This window comes from Meriones unguiculatus, chromosome 10 (genome assembly GCF_030254825.1).
Source record: "Meriones unguiculatus strain TT.TT164.6M chromosome 10, Bangor_MerUng_6.1, whole genome shotgun sequence".
NCBI classification, from domain to species: domain Eukaryota; kingdom Metazoa; phylum Chordata; class Mammalia; order Rodentia; family Muridae; genus Meriones; species Meriones unguiculatus.
The window spans coordinates 42,536,527-42,552,380 of NC_083358.1; the positions used below are offsets into that span (position 1 = coordinate 42,536,527).

The following is a 15,854-nucleotide window of genomic DNA, read 5'->3' on the forward strand; positions in this document are numbered from 1 at the left end:
CCTGTGAACTGGAAGGGCCTTATAAGGAAGGGAGAACACCGCGTCTTTCATACCTTTCCCAGCTCTAAACGGTCTATTCATTACTCTGTTGCTCTAATAAGAAAACCCAGCGCCAGAGTATACAGTATACAGCTGTAACCTCAGCATGTGGGAGAGTGGGGCAGGGCTATTGTCATCCCGGACTGTGTGATTACAGGCCTTCCAGGGCTATATAGCAATACAAAAATCATAAAACCTAGAAATATGGCTCTGTAGTAGTGTACCAGTGTAGCATGTATAAAAGCCCTGGATTTTATTATACCCAGAACTCCAGAAGTAAAAAGTGGGTAAATAAATAAATGAACAGAAAATCATAGCCTAGATTAGTTAGGATAGCGGGGCCAGCAGTCACCCAAGTGTGGAAATAACTATCTTGCCTCTATTGCCTAACCTAAGACAAGAAGTTTGTGAAATACGAACATTAACTAAAAAAAAAAAAAAAAAAAAGCTGAGATATGGGTCTTTAACTGGGCAAAGCACCTCGTGAACAAAGGAGAAGTAATACAAGCCAACCAGAGTGGAAATTTTTATATCAATTGGTTTCAACAAGAAAACAAGTGAATACTTAGAAACATGAACAGTGTTTCCCATAACAGTGGCCAGGGGAGGGAAGATACAAGGGAAGTCTGCGGGTTTACTCCTCTGTTAAAGCAGAAGTAGGACCTCAAAGAAAGGGCCAACTTCCCTCCATTCAGCTGGGAGTCCAGAGACCATACTCAGGCAAGTTTAGGACAGCAGCTGAGGGCAGGGTGGTGGCAGTCAAAGGCTAGGCCAGAGAGAAGGCGGATAGGGGTCCGGGATCCAACCCCTCTAGGTGACATCACCAGGGGGGTGTCATGGGCTGAGGATTCTGCAGATAAGACATCACGACGGCAGAAATTGAGAGCCTGAGACAGAAAAGAGGTGTCAGTTTCAGAGGGCAGGCATGGGACCCCGTCCCCTACTCCAGATCCTCACATGAAGCTACTCATCATCTGCTTCGTGTCCTCCGAGCTCCGGGAGTTGGCAAAGCTGATAAAGGAGCAGTAGACGGCAACCCAAGCACACCACTTCAGCTGAAGAAAGGTGGGTGAGGAGACCGAATCAGTGAGCAGTATGCCAAGGAGCCCCCACAGCCTAGAACTTCGTACATCAGGTTCCACTTGTAGTTCCGACCTTGTCCCCAAGAAGTACATCAATACCAACCCTTCAGAGCCTACTCCAAGCAGCAGGCTTCTGATCCTGATGTGTGTGTGTCCTGTATCAGACCCCACCACATCCTCTCAGACTTAAAAGTTCTTAACACTCCCATATGCTAACACCGTGCCTCCCCGCCCCCCCCCCCCCAACTGGTCTGTTAACTGCTTCAAAATCAGGCTCCACCCTCAGACTCGCTTGGCTAAGTACACATCAACAACTGCAATCCCAACTTACCCTATTTTGGGAGCGTCACCCCGGCTCCACTCCCTGCTGACCTCAACCCCCTTCCCCACCTCCAGCCCAGAAAGCGGACTCGCCTCTTTCTGAACCCGCCCCCAGCCTCAGTTTCAGGCGGAACAACAGACACCCAGGGAAATTCAACCCCGCCCACCTTAAGCATGAGGCCACACATGCTGAAAATCATGCCGAGAAGATTCATGTAGTCCGGAGTCGGGTCGTCCAAAGCCGGGTTGCACTCGCTCGGCGGAGGCTTATACCTGCGACATGTTCAAGGGTCAGGAGCGATCAAGTCCCACCTGGGCCAACTTGGCCTGGACCCAAGGCCAAAACCAGAGACGCCTTGCCATGTCTTGCTGGACTGCTCACCTCAGCACTTTGTTGGGCCTCCGTGGGTCGGACATATTGTTGGTGGACATAGCAAACTGAAGACTACTACGCCGTCCTTCTTTCACTGCTGGAACAGCAGCTTCCGGCGTGAGAATGAAGGGTGGCTTTTAGAGTAACACCAGTAGCCTAGCGCTTCTGTTCCCAATGGCGGAGACCAGGACTGCTCGTCAGAGAACGGAGAATAAGGCCAGAATAGTTCCTGGAAAGTAGGAAGTATGGGGGGGGGGAGGAGAGACTAAAAGGGGCTTTCAGTATCCCAAACACTTTATTTAACGCACTGAAATTTGAACACGGAAGTGCAAAGCAGGAAATAAATCCTGGGGACAATAATAAGGTTACACCCGACCGAGGATTTTTTTTTTTTTTTTTTTTTGAAAGCCTGGAAGGAAAACAGTGTCAATACAGAAGGTAGCACTGCGGGCAGCTGATTTGAAGTATGGCTTTTCCTGAGCCAAAGCCGCGGCCCCCGGAGCTGCCGCAGAAACGGTTGAAGACGCTGGACTGCGGCCAGGGCGCGGTGCGAGCCGTGCGATTTAATGGTAAGCCCCTTGTCTTCATCCCGGGCCTCCTGCTACCTGAGGCCGGAGGTCTGGTAACCCTTGCCTGCTGTTCCCCAGTTGATGGCAACTACTGCCTGACCTGCGGCAGCGATAAAACCCTAAAGCTGTGGAACCCGCTCCGTGGGACGCTGCTGCGGACGTACAGTGGCCACGGCTACGAAGTGCTGGATGCGGCAGGGTGAGCCTGGAGCCAGGGTGGGCTAAGGAGCACAGAGGCTAGGATCATGAGTTGATATTGACCTTCTCTTTCCTGCCCGCCAGCTCCTTTGACAACAGCCATCTCTGTTCTGGTGGTGGGGACAAGACGGTGGTGCTGTGGGATGTGGCATCTGGGCAGGTCGTGCGCAAATTTCGGGGCCACGCTGGAGTGAGTACAAGCCAGAAGACTCATTAACGTGTGCATTGTGGAGATCCATATTAGCTCGTAGATGATATGAGGAAGATCCTTCCGTTACAGTCTAACCATCTCCTATACCCAAGCAGTCACTGGGCACTGTCTTCCTTCCAGTTTCCCCAGAATCTTTCACCTTCCCTACCAGTAACGTGCCCTTGCTCTAACATGCACTGGGAACCACACCTTTATCCAGTCTTGGAAAGACCCGCCCTCTAAATTAGTAATTCCTGTTTCTCAGAAGGTAAACACAGTTCAATTTAACGAAGAGGCCACAGTCATCCTGTCTGGTAAGTCTGGGACCTGGACAGCTAGAAACTGGTTGCTGCCCAGAGACCTGAACCTGACCTCACCCTCATATTGGCCTTACAGGTTCTATCGATTCCAGTATCCGATGCTGGGACTGCCGTTCTCGGAAGCCTGAACCAGTACAGACACTAGATGAAGCCAGAGATGGCATATCCAGTGTAAAGGTGTCAGACCATGAGATCCTGGCAGGGTGAGTAGGCCCAGGACCCCGCTCCTGTCCTGGCAACTGGAGGTCATAGTAGCCATGGTTTGGTTTTTTTGAAACAGTATAATTCAGGGTGTCTTTCAATTTCAAATCCTCCTGCCTTTACCTCCCAAGTGCTGAGAGTAGAAGAATGAACCATGACAGGCATGGCAGCACAGGCCTTTAATCCCAGCATTCAGGAGGAGGAGGCATTTGCATCTCTGAATTCGAGGCCTGCCTAGTTTACAAAGAGTTCCAGGATAGCCAAGGCTACATAAAAAAAAAAAAAAAGAGAGAGAAAAAAAAGAATGACCCACCATGCTGAACCCCAGCCTAGATGTATTGTTTTTGAAGCAGGGACTTGCTCTGTCCTGCAGCTGACCTTGTGGCAATGCTCCCAGCTCTGCCTTCTGAGTGCTGAGATTATAGGTATGTACCACAAAGCCTGGCCCAGCTCAAATAATTAGGCAACACTTCATACTGTAAATCATTAAGTATCCCAAAAGGCTGAACACAGTTTTGTCTTTTAAGATGTATTTTTGTTAACTATGGGGGATGGAGAGATGGCTCAATGGTTAAAAACACTGACTGCTCTAGCAGAGAAACCTAGGTTCAATTAACAGCACCTATATGATGACTTAAAATTAATTGTCTGTAACTTCAGTTCCAGGGGATCTGATACCTTCTTTCCTACTTGTGCAGGTACAAGTCATGCACATGGCACACGGACATACATGCAAGCAAAAACACAAATACACATAAAATAAGAAATTTTAAAAATAAATAGTGTATGTGCATCTGTATGGGAGGTACATGTACTATGGGGAAGATGTATCAACAGAAGTCAAAGGACAGTTTTTCATAGCCAGAAACTATAGTATTTGTGGGTCACTCCAACACATGGAGGGCTGAAAAGATTGTTCAGTAGTTTAGAGCACTTGTTGCTCTTGCAGAAAACACAGGTTTGATTCTGAGCATCCACATGGTTACTTACAACCATCTGTAACTCCAATTCTAGAGATTCCAAAACCCTCTTTTGGCCTACCCAGGGAACCAGACACACACACATGATGTACATACATACTTGCAGACAAAAATATTCATACATGTAAGATACAAATAAATTCAAAAAATGAATATATACACACACAACCATGAACCCAGGCATGGTAGACATGCCTTTAATCCCAGTATTTGGGAGGCAGGGGCAGGTGGATCTCTTGAGTTCCAGGCCAGCCAGGGCTAGAGACCCTGCCTCAAAAAACAAACAAAAAATAACTAATTGCCAACTATCCCAGGTGTGGTGATGTACAGCAATGAGAAGGCCAGGGCAGAGGGACCAAGAGTTAAAGGTCAGCCTGTATAGAGCTGGGCAGTAGTGGCACATGGCTTTTATCTTAACACTCAGGAGACAGAAGCAGGCTGGCCTCTGATGCTAACTAGAGTGAATTCCAGGACAGCCAGGGCTACAGAGAAAACATGTCTCAAAAAAACAAAAGAAAGAAAACAGAAGTGCAACTAATCTAATCACATCCAGGACAAGGGAAGTGAGTCAGCAGCTTTCTGTGGCAGAAGTGGTAGGATTGGTGGCACTGAAGGCCTGATGAGAGCAAGTTTCGGTGGACTAGAGCCACCTAGTGGCTGGCCGGAGGGAGAGCAAGCAGGTGTCCCAAAGTGATGAACTTGGCAGGTGCAACTAGGCCAGATGGGAGAAGCTGGGGGCATGGCAGGAACAGGGTCTGAAGGCCTGCAGGAGGCATCTGGACATTTATTTTTCTGAGAGTAGTGAAAGGATATATTTCTTTAAGGGGAAGACTGGCATGAAGTGGCTGTTTCCAGAGTTTCCTGTCACCAGGTGTGGTCATCCTCCCATATGAGAGAAACTCAAGGACAGACTGAGTCACAAAATGAATGTGAGACCAGCCAGGACTGTATGAGATCCTGTCTCAAAAAAAAAAAAAAAAAAAAAAAAAAAAAAAAAGTAGGGGGAAAGCTCCTTGGGGTGGGAGGCTTGAGCATTAAGGACTGGGGAGTATAGGCAAAGCCTTCATACATATAAGAAGTAAGATGGTGGTGGTGCTGTATGTGCGGAAGGAGCACACCCTGAGAATATGAACTGCTTTGGTATCTGCAGTAGGCTGATTTCAGGACCTAGCCAGGGATAGCAGGTTTTAGGCTGCACATTCTACTGCATGGTTTTGGTTGGTTTGTCTGCATGCTGAGAGTAGAACAGGGCCTGTGCATGTGAAGAGGTCAGCCTGGTCTACAGAGTGAGGGCCAGCACAGCCAGAGCTACACAGAGAAGCCCTGTCTTGAAAAAACATGTAACATTATAAAGCATATTCCTGAGCTACAGTTGGTCAGATGTGCAGATGCAAAACCCAGAGACAGGTAGGGTTGACTGCTGTCCCATTCAGGAGGTGTGGGCCCTGGAGAGCTCTGGGTTTGGGAAAGAAGGTTCTTTGCATGGGACGAAATTGTCCCCCGAATCTGAGTCACAAAGCAGAGCATCTTTACCTTGCTCACTTTCCTAGATGGCCAGGAATGTACGAGGACACAGGCTGCCCTGGAGCAGAAGGCTACAATGCTTTAGACTGGACCTACCCTTTCTTGCAGCTCTGTGGATGGCCGTGTGAGGCGCTATGACCTGAGGATGGGGCAGGTCTTCTCAGACTACGTGGGCAGTGAGTGTGGCCCAGGAGGCCAGTGGGACAGTCAAAGCAGGGGGTGGGACAGGCAAGAGCACCTAGAATCATCTGCCTGCCATGCTGTCTCCCAGGCCCCATCACCTGCACCTGCTTCAGCCGGGATGGGCAGTGCACTCTGATATCGAGCCTGGACTCAACTTTGCGGCTTCTCGACAAAGACACTGGGGAGCTGCTAGGCGAGTAAGTCTCCATGGTTGGCCTTTCCCCTTTACTCCACTTCTGAGGCTAGGCAGAACAAGCCTCCCTGATTCTGCCCATCTCCACTGCTAGGTATGTTGGCCATAAGAACCAGCAGTACAAGCTGGACTGCTGCCTGAGCGAGCGTGACACACATGTGGTCAGTTGCTCTGAGGATGGGAAGGTGTTCTTCTGGGACCTAGTAGAGGTGAGCCTTCCCTTTGCACTCCCTGCCTGGACATAACTACATGTTTTTCCTCAGACATCCCTGGGCCTGAAAAAAGCAGTAACATCAGGTATTTGAGCTGGGACCTCTGGCAGGGGAGTGGAGGTGTGTCTCACTTTGTAGCCCAGGATGGGCTTGAATTCATCTTGCCTCCCCAACTGGAATTGGAAAGAGGAATGAGGGAAAAGCAGGACAGATATTTCAAGCAAAGAGAACAGCATATGCTAAAGGACTTGGAGGTGGTGGCTACAGTTGGTTTCAGGTGGATCACAAGAAAGACTGAGCCAGGGCCTTTCTATATCCAAAGCTGGGAGTCTCTGGGCCAAGGGTATAAGCTCAGTGGCAAGGTTCGCCTAGCATTCTCAGCACCACCAAAAGAAGTCAGGTGACTGAGGACTTCAGGCTGGCTCTTAGGGAGACAGCCTGATTGACAGGCATGGTTCCCTACCATTCATTCCTTAGAGTGCCCTGGTGCTGGCCCTTCCTGTGGGTTCTAGTGTGGTGCAGTCACTGGCTTACCATCCCACGGAACCCTGCCTGCTGACTGCCATGGGTGGCAGCATCCAGTACTGGCGAGAAGAGACCTATGAGACAGAGGGTGGAGCAGGCTGAGTCTTATGGACCTGACACCAAGGACCCAGACCAACTCAGAAGACCCAACAAAAAGACCATTTATTCTAGAGATGCTGCTGACCAAGGAGTGGGCCCATGGAGGGGCTGCTATGTAAAGTTAATAAATAAAGGTGTGGCAAGAATCCCCAGTCTTCACAGTCTTCTTAATCCTCATTCTTCTCAGCTGTGAAGGCATCTGCCTTTTGGGCGAATGTTTCAGCCACCAGCAGGGGAAAAACCAAGGAAGCATCAGCGCAGACCTGTAGAGAACCTGAGTGAGCTTTGGGAGCCCCGAGACAGCCTGTGGGCCCTGAGCCCCGGTCAGCCAGCTTCTACCTTTACTGGCTGTGCATCCATCCGGATCTTGCCCCAAGAGACGGCCTCATCTGGCTGGGCTCCTGAGTCTGAGCCATCAAACTCCTGGGCGGTGTTGATATAAACAGAGTAGTCAGCCCCATTCCGCTGTGGGCAGAGGAGGGCCAGGTCAGAAGCCATAAAGAGAGGGACAACAGAACCAAGGAGACTGAGGTTATGATACACAGGAAGGCCTTGAGACCTTTCAGGAAGGGCCCATCAGTGCCTGACATTACAGGACAGATGGTTGTCCATGTTTGCAAGACAGCCACCTCCTGGGTACAAGCTTTCCCACCCTAAACCAAAATGTACCATTTCTAAGCACCCCATGTGACAGTTAAACCACAGGCAAAGTAAAGAGTGTATAGGGCTGGAGCGATGGCTCAGGGATTTCATGCTGACAGAGGACCTGAATGCAATTCCCACAACTCATGTCAGGGGGCTCACAACTATATGTAACTCCAGCTCCAGGTGACCCAAAGGAACCCAAGTTCCTTTGGACTTGTAGGCACCTGCACTTTACTTCAAGTACATATAGACATACCTGTATACACATAATTTAAGTCTTTTTTTGGTGTATGAAATTACCTTCACACTATATGCCATTCACGTTTAAATCCTGCCCATGATTTCCTTCTAGGTTTTAAATATAAAATAACAAAAACACCAATCCAATACACTGGTGTTACCAAGCATTTTGGTTAAGGGACATTCAAGCCAGCTATGCTAACAAAGGCCTGTGCTTCCAGAAACGAGGCAGGGCAAGGCAAGATGATACTCGATTAAAATAGTCAAGACCAGCCTGGGCAAAAAAAAAAAAAAAAAGACCAGCCTGGGCATCAAAGAGAAAACACTGTCAACACCCAAGCCGTCAACACCCTCCACTCGGCAGAGGCTGCCACCAACCAAGTGCAGAGAAGCCCACACCCACCTCTGCTCCCACAGCAGCACTGTACTGTGCCTCAGACCCACAGCCACCAGGGGGCCTCCTGAGTCCTGTCCTCAAGCAGAGCAAATTTCAAAACCCTCTTTTTGTCCCACAGACCCAGCTAGCTCTGCAGTGTAACCTCTAAGCCATCTTCATGGCGCCACTCCAAGCTGGTCCTTGGCTACTTCAGATGCGTTTGTGCCTTTACACTGGCTGTTCCCCTGCTGAGAATGCTCTTCCCATACAAAAGCATAAGGCTCAAGGTCACATTTCCAGAAGCCTGTTCCAACACTCCCTTTATTGCACAGCACTCCTTTCACATCACAGCATTCCAGGCTGGCTCTGACCTATGTACAAGTCTTCCTCCTACCTCATGTCCTAAGTGCCTGGGACTACAATCACCTTGCCTAACATTACTTCTGTCCTTAGAATTATTGTCACATCACAAACATGTCTCTTATTTTGGGGTGGTATGATAGAGACAGGGTTTCTCTGTACAGCTGTTATCTTCCCTGGACTCACTTTGTAGACCAAGCTGGCCTCGAACTCACAGGAATCCACCTGCCTCTGTGCCCCAAGTGCTGGGATTAAAGGTGTGTACCACCACTCCCGGCTGCATGTCATTATTGCTGTCTGACTGCCTCACCCCAACGTAGCGAAGACAGGGATTCTAGCCCACTAGCCCATCTAGTCCACCACTGTTGTCCATTCCTAGCATGCCATATGTCTGTAACAGAGGGTGGAGATGGCCTGCCAAGGGCTACCCAACTCACCATGAGGTTAGCGTTGGCGATGTGGTGCTTGACCAGACCTCCGCCCAGGATGATCATCCCAGAGCACTTGGCGAAAATGGCCTGCATGTTGATGAGTCGAAGGTCTGGGAGAGACGGCTGAGGTCAAGCCTTGGCCTCAGTGGGCCCTCCTCCCCCTTCTCCCAGGGGCTTGGTACCTCACCTTCAACGATGTCCAGGACCAAACCTGGGTTTTTGTAGGAATGGAAGAAGATCATGTCACCCAATGAGCCATCTGTGAGTGCAGGGCTCAGCACAGGAATGTGGTTCTGGTGTGGAGATAGGACCCGTTAGCAGCTACAGCTCATAGCCCAGAAAAAGCTCTGATCCCCAACCCAGAGGCATCCCTCCCCGCCTCCCTGAGCAGGCTGCTTGATTTTTCTGGTGGACATGACCCTCTGCTTTACATGTAGAGGCAGACATGAAGAAAACCATTAGGGTCTCTAAGAAGGCGCTGGCACACTGAGCAGTGGCTCATTATCCTCCACTGTCTCTGAGAGATAGTACCCTGGGTCAGGCCCAGTGACTTCCTAAGCACTACACCTAAGTGGTCCCAATAGTGTAGGGGCATAGCTAGGAGAACCCATCATTCAACAGACAAATTACCTAGCCTTTCTGTGCTTGACACGCCTCAGCTAAGTTTGGGAAGACTAAGAGTAATTATAGAGACTCCAGGTGGCTGCAAAGACAAGATAGTCGTTGCTTGCCAAAGCCTAGGAAAGCTGACCCAGCCCAACCCACCTTATGGGCCCAATAATACACGGACTCTGGGTTGTTGATCTCCTTCCCGAGCCGGGAGATCATCCTGGAAGGTGTCCACTTCACACCCTATCGAGGAAGAGAGTATCAGTATTACCTCACATGTCTTCTGACTCGCCTTGGGGAGTTTCCCTGAGCCCTGCCTTCCAGCCCTACCTCTGTGTTCTGCTCCAACACCATCTGGTCCAGAATGGGCATCAGCCAGTCCTCAAACTTGCAGTAATTGTCATTTGGCACTAGCAGGTTCCCGATCCTAGGGACAGGAGGCATTCAGGCATCAGTCACCCAGATCCTCAGCCCATCTCCTCTGGCCCCACCGCTACTCAGGGGCCCACCTGTTGATCCCATTCTCCCTGAGCTCCTTCCCCCTGAGGCTGAACTCGCCAAGATACGTGGGTGCCAGGCACTTGATGAGGTCTTCTTCCACACCTCCAGCAGTGGTCACCAATACATCCACCTGCAGTCACAGGCGACACCATTGACCTAAACAGCACTCCTAACATCAGCCTGAGTTCATCCAGACCCAAACTATGAGCTCTGCAACACAACCAGCTGTTCCTCTGCTTAAAGTAGACCCAGAGCCAGAAAAAGTGCCACACTGCTATGATCCCAGCACTCGGGAGGCTGAGGCATTAAGGACTACCAGTATGTCCAAAACCAAAAGAAAAAGAAAAATCCATCTCCTTATAGCATTTTTTTCACAATTATTTTAAATTGTACGAGTGTTTTGCCTACATCCCTTGAAATGAAGCTATAGACATTAGTGAGCCACCATATGGATGCTGGAAACCAAACCCAGGTCTTCCACAGAGCAGCAAATAATCTCTGAGCCTCTTCAATTCTCTTAAATGAACCACTTTATTGTCCACTAGCCCAAGGAGGTTGAGGGCACAGCCCTAACGTGGACCCACCATGTTGTGCTGCACCAGGTAGCGAATGGTCTCACGGATGCCTGAACTGATGAGGTTAGAAGTATAGCCCAAGAAAATGGTGCAGCCTGTGAGCGGGCGGCGGCTTTGGGTCAGGTCTTGGTGATGATCTTCATCTAGTGCCAGTGGCTCCAGCTTCTTCTCAATCTGGGCATAAGGGTACAGGAAAGTTGAACTAAGACTCCAAACCACAGAAGCCAGCTGTGGCAGGAGCCGGGCCTGGCGATGCTCGCCTTTAATCCCCGCGCTCAAGAACAGAGATAGGTGGACCTCTGTGAGTTCGAGGTCAGTCCGGTCTACAAAGTGAGTCCAGGACAGCCAGGGCTCTGTTACACAGAGAAACATTGTTTCGGAAAGAGAAGAAAAACAAACAAACAAACAAAAAACCCTGCAAACTGCAGCCGAGGAACCCCTCGTGGACTCAATTCCAGAATTTGCTTGCCCTCGGGGATACAAGGCTACTACAAAACCGAAGCACAACCCCAGTGCAGACCCTAGCCCTTCCTTTCCAGGTCCAGGTCTGTCACTTAAGGTTTGTTACCTTTTAGGAACCACAAAGTATCTTCTTTTCAAGTCTCCTTTCACTGGGAAGAAGTGAATCTATAGTTGTCCGGCGTTAAGCTCCTTCTACAATGCCCTTCTTTTAACCCTCAAGCGCCTCCCGTCCCAGGACGCTAATTTACCAGGACTCCGCCCCGCCCAGCCCAGAGACTCACGCGGGACTCCACGCGGAGCGGTCCCGCCCCCGCCCCGCGCCTCACCATGGCGTTGACTTGCTGCACCGCGCGCCCGAAGTTGGTAGCCTGGAAGCCGGTGGTGCCGAAAGCCTCCAGAAGAGCGTGGTAATCTACGCCACGGTTGAAGTCGTAACCATGGACCTGGGCGCTCTCGGGCGGCAAAGCCGAGCTGTGCTTGAGCACGGCGGCCAGCGCCGCGGCGGGCGGCACCCCCTGCGGAGTCCCCTCCATATGCTCCCCGCAGCTCTCCGGTCACAGCCGCCTAGGTGCTTCGGGACTCGCTCGATCCCTCGGCGCGGTCGGCCAAGCCCAGGAAATGCGACTCAATAGCCTAGGGGTGAAACCGGAAGCCACTTAGTCACATGACCCTAGGCAGGTCCTGCTGCTGTGGTAGCGGCCATTTTACTCCTGTATTCCGTACGTGTGGCTCCAGGAGCTGTTACTCCCTTTGGGCATACTCTGCTTCAAGCCGAGTAAAAAAAGTGCCTAATCTGGAAGCTGTCTGTCCAAATAGTCCTGTCCGCAATGAGTGAGATGATTGTTTCTAATGAGCAGCCTCTTGTCAAATGGGATAGCAATTTCTTCTGGTGCCTCCCAGAGCTTCCACAAGCTTCACTGCCTCCTCTTCTCCCCCTCCAGCCATAGCTGCCACCTTTCACTGGATCAACGGCATCTTTGGGGAGGCAGGGATGAGTGCCATCTTTTTACCCCAAGAACCTTGTTACTTAAACCTGTATCTCATCCATCTTCTTAATGATACACTAGGCCTAGGCCATGGCCACCCCTTACTAATCCTACAGTTTGTGTAGTCTGCACTAAATAGTGCTATCTGCTGGATACTGAGATTCAGCTGTGGACAAGACCTCTGTCTTCTTGATGTCCATAGTCTAAATGATGAAACAGAAAATTAAAATTGGCAAATGGTTAAGCCAGGCTTGGAGCACACATCAGCCAGCAATCAGGAGATAGAAGCAGAAGAAACTCCAGGTCAGCCTTTGCTATACAGTGAGACCCTACCTCAACAAAAGGTGGTGTGGCTAAGAAAATAGCTGCCAATAAAGACCTTGCTTTGCAAAAGTGTGGATTGGATGTGCACATTCAATTCCCAGGACTCAAAAGTAAATGCCAGTAATTCCAGCTCCTCGGAAGCAGAGATGATTAAAAATCAGCAGCTATTATTAAAGTTTAAGGCCTGATCTAAGACTAGCTAGGTACAGACAAGTCCAGCAATGCCCTGAGGGGAAGAACCCACCTTACTGCATTCTTTCCCCACTCACTAGAGATACAGTTGCTAGGAATTTAGCCCATCCCCCTAGGGAGGGACACCAGATCATTAATGGTTTGGGGACCTTCCTATAGCCAGTCAATTCAAAATGCAGCATTTTGACCAATAGATGCTTGCCAGGCAAGAATCGCCCCTGCTTTGGGCATGCTGGGAGGGACCAGAATCTTTAAATCACCCAACTAACCTGAGCACAGGGCTCTTGGCTCTGGCTCTCACCGCTTCGGCAGTGAGGGACGTGAGCCCAAACTGCAGTTTGTAATAAAAAGATCCTCATTTGTTTTGCAATGGACTCGACTCCTGGTGATGGTCTTTTGCTCCTGGGGATGGTCTTTTGGAGTATCGTGATTCAGGCACAACAGAGACAGGCAGTTCCATTTGGTTGGGGCCTGCCTGCAGGATAGCTCAGTGACCAAAGGCACATGGTAAAAGAAAAGAGCCTTGGACTCCCGTAAATTACCTTCTGACCTCCACAAGCACGTCATGCATGCACATGCTCAGATATGCACAAAATAAAGTTTGGGGACCAGGTAGATGTCTCCTGAGAATGACATCTACAGTTTTCCTATGACCTGAAGCATGTGTGCGTGCATGCATGCACATACACACACACTCAAGTGTGAAAGGTGGGTAGAGGAATTGGTAACATTAGCTGAAGGAAAAAGTGACTGGAGAAAAATGCCAAGCACATGGCATTTTCGCCAAGGCCAGAAGACCGAGAAAATTCCTTTTATACAAAGATTACAGAGATACATAGATAGAGGGGGCCCCTTCAATTAACCTATATATACTAGCTGGGGGAGAACTGCATACATCTGGGATCGGCATACAGGAGAGCAAGGTGACTGGAATTCCAAATGAGACTCTGATGACCCTCACCCCCTCCTCCTCCTATAAGGGCACAGGTTGACTGTAGGTAACCACAGCCTCTCTGATTAAGATAGTAATGGCTGCTATGCTCAGATAAGCAGAGTCACCAATGATTTGCAAGCAGAGGAAAGCAGGTGAAGATAAGACACAGCAAGAAGTTGACCTCTGGGCTGAGGAGACTATGATTCACTGGGTAAAGGCCTTTGTCAGGAGGCCTGCCTACCTGAGTTCAATGCCCAAGACCCACATGGTACAAGGAGAGAATGGACTCTAAAAGTTGTCCTCTGACCTCCACATGCAACTCCCCTCCCCAACACATACATACAATATTTTTTGAGACACTCTCACCATGTAACTGACTGGCCTGAAATTTACTAGGTCTGGCCTCAACTCACAGAGATCAGCCTGCCTCTACCTTCTGAAGGCTGGGATAATGAACACAATTTTAAAATAATTTTTAAAAAGAGGCTGATGAAACAATAGCCTCTAAAGAAAAAATCAACGCCAGCACCTTGACCTCAGACTTCTAGCCACCTAGCCAACAATTCATTGTTGTTTATACAATAATTGTTTATACAATTCAGTCTGTTACATTTTGTTATAGCCGCTCAACCAGGCTAATACATTGCTGAAAGAAAAGAAGGAAGGAAGGAAGGAAGGAAGGAAGGAAGGAAGGAAGGAAGGAAGGAAGGAAGGAAGGACAAAGGAATAAACAAACATAATAATGTCAGGATAATCCCTGAGGTTAGATAAGGGGGAAGGATGATAAAAAGGCTAGAAGTGGCAACCTACCCCCACCTCTGATTTTTTGTTTTTGCTTTTTGAGATAGGGTCTTACTATGTAGCCCAAGCCAAACTCAAGAGTGACAGGCTCACAGGTGTGCACCACCATACCCAAAACAGCCAGGGATGAGGCAGGGCAGAGAGAAGCTGAAAACTGACACACAGGGGATTGTTGTGATTCCAGCCAGTGGGACAGGGCTGGTGATGTGAACAGTAAACAAGAAGCAGACTGAGAACTTCAGTTAAAGACTGGTATTATGGTACCTGAGGCAGTTAGATATGCAAGTGCCTGAGAGGGATGAAGGCCTTGGAGATGCATGCCTGAACAGCTGGAATGAAGGATCTGGGGGTGAAAATGTTAAGAGTTATGAGGCACAGGTGATTTTGGGCATGATGGTCAGATCAGCCTGGGCTACAAGACCCTGTCTCCAAACCCCATTTTTAAAAAGGGGTAGGGTGAGGGAGAGTTATTAAAAAGAGTTTGGAGCTCAGAAAGGGCCTAGCCAGGATATACACAGCCTCAGGCGGTGGCAAAAGCAGGGAGGGAGTTCTGCTGGGGACAGTCCACAGATATCCAGCAAATCAGAGACCCACATCCCTCAGGTCTGCAGCCAAGCTGCCCAGTTCCCCAGGGGATCCAGGAAACATGTGACATGAAAGCAGCCACTGGGCCTCCGGGGGAATGGACCCCTTCTGTCACAGCAGCTGCTGCTGTTGTTGCTGGTGACATTTCACTGGGTCCTGGCTTCAAAGTCTCCACAGGGACTGAAAGAGGATTGAAGCAGCCAGGCCAGCACTGGGGACGGAGCCAGAGTTGGGTAGCTGAGACTTGGAGCAGGTAGCCAAGCGTGTCCAGGCATCTTCAGGAACCAGGAGTAGCCAGGGAGCCAGAAGGAGTTGCAGAAGCTTGGAATCTCAGGCTTGCACAGCCCCACTCACCTTCTTCCAGATGTCCAGCAAGGTGGCCACTGGCAGTGACATTGGACAGGCCCGTCGGGCAGTGGAGCAACTGCGGATGGAGGCAGGCATCAACCGCATAAAGGTGAGGGTTGGGCTAGGCTTTGGGTGGGCACAGATGGGCAAGGAGGCAGGGGGACACCCAAATGTGGCTGACTTGGTTGGTCTGCAGGTGTCCAAGGCAGCTACAGATCTGCTGCAGTTCTGCACAGAACAGGCCAAGAGCGACCCCTTCCTTGTGGGCATCCCAGCTGCCACCAACCCTTTCAAGGAAAAGAAGCCCTGTGCTATCCTATGAACCCATGATAATGCTACTACCCCTACGGCCCTTCCTATGGAAACCACAGGAAGGGCCTCAATAAACATGACTGCTCTGGTGTTGCAACTTGTATGTGCTGAAGTGGGAGGCTGGGCACCAGAGGCTTTGGGGGCTCAGTGCACACCTGTCAGGC

At 49.9% G+C, this 15,854-nt stretch overlaps 4 protein-coding genes across 7 annotated transcripts; 2 read left to right on the forward strand and 2 right to left on the reverse strand.

Moving 5' to 3' along the window:
* Positions 1 to 552: 552 nt before the first annotated feature.
* Wdr83os (WD repeat domain 83 opposite strand) lies at positions 553 to 1,962 on the reverse strand. Its single transcript, XM_021632182.2, has 4 exons — positions 1,825 to 1,962; positions 1,610 to 1,715; positions 997 to 1,094; positions 553 to 926 (listed from the first exon to the last, which is right to left on the reverse strand). Exons 1-4 carry the CDS (start codon positions 1,872 to 1,874, stop codon positions 860 to 862), a joined length of 321 nt encoding a protein of 106 aa, XP_021487857.1. The 5' UTR covers positions 1,875 to 1,962; the 3' UTR covers positions 553 to 859.
* Positions 1,913 to 7,155, forward strand: Wdr83 (WD repeat domain 83). The gene is made up of 10 exons (XM_021632181.2): positions 1,913 to 2,051; positions 2,224 to 2,384; positions 2,463 to 2,583; positions 2,667 to 2,772; positions 3,038 to 3,086; positions 3,169 to 3,295; positions 5,906 to 5,973; positions 6,069 to 6,177; positions 6,268 to 6,382; positions 6,863 to 7,155. The coding sequence occupies exons 2-10, from the start codon at positions 2,282 to 2,284 to the stop codon at positions 7,010 to 7,012; spliced, it is 948 nt and encodes a 315-aa protein (XP_021487856.1). The 5' UTR covers positions 1,913 to 2,051; positions 2,224 to 2,281; the 3' UTR covers positions 7,013 to 7,155.
* On the reverse strand, positions 7,055 to 11,854 carry Dhps (deoxyhypusine synthase). Of its 4 annotated transcripts, none has more exons than XM_021632180.2 (9): positions 11,535 to 11,854; positions 10,756 to 10,920; positions 10,180 to 10,301; positions 10,001 to 10,097; positions 9,827 to 9,913; positions 9,249 to 9,354; positions 9,068 to 9,171; positions 7,349 to 7,474; positions 7,055 to 7,272 (listed from the first exon to the last, which is right to left on the reverse strand). In XM_021632180.2, the coding sequence occupies exons 1-9, from the start codon at positions 11,739 to 11,741 to the stop codon at positions 7,177 to 7,179; spliced, it is 1,110 nt and encodes a 369-aa protein (XP_021487855.1). In that variant the 5' UTR covers positions 11,742 to 11,854; the 3' UTR covers positions 7,055 to 7,176. The 4 variants fall into 4 exon arrangements, with proteins under 4 accessions (XP_021487855.1, XP_060248301.1, XP_060248302.1 ...); XM_060392318.1 differs by lacking the exon at positions 11,535 to 11,854 and adding an exon at positions 11,315 to 11,476; XM_060392319.1 differs by lacking the exons at positions 10,180 to 10,301; positions 11,535 to 11,854 and adding an exon at positions 11,315 to 11,478.
* A 3,397-nt stretch (positions 11,855 to 15,251) lies between these two features.
* Gng14 (G protein subunit gamma 14) lies at positions 15,252 to 15,775 on the forward strand. Its single transcript, XM_060392321.1, has 2 exons — positions 15,252 to 15,487; positions 15,575 to 15,775. Exons 1-2 carry the CDS (start codon positions 15,395 to 15,397, stop codon positions 15,698 to 15,700), a joined length of 219 nt encoding a protein of 72 aa, XP_060248304.1. The 5' UTR covers positions 15,252 to 15,394; the 3' UTR covers positions 15,701 to 15,775.
* The last annotated feature ends 79 nt before the right edge of the window (positions 15,776 to 15,854 follow it).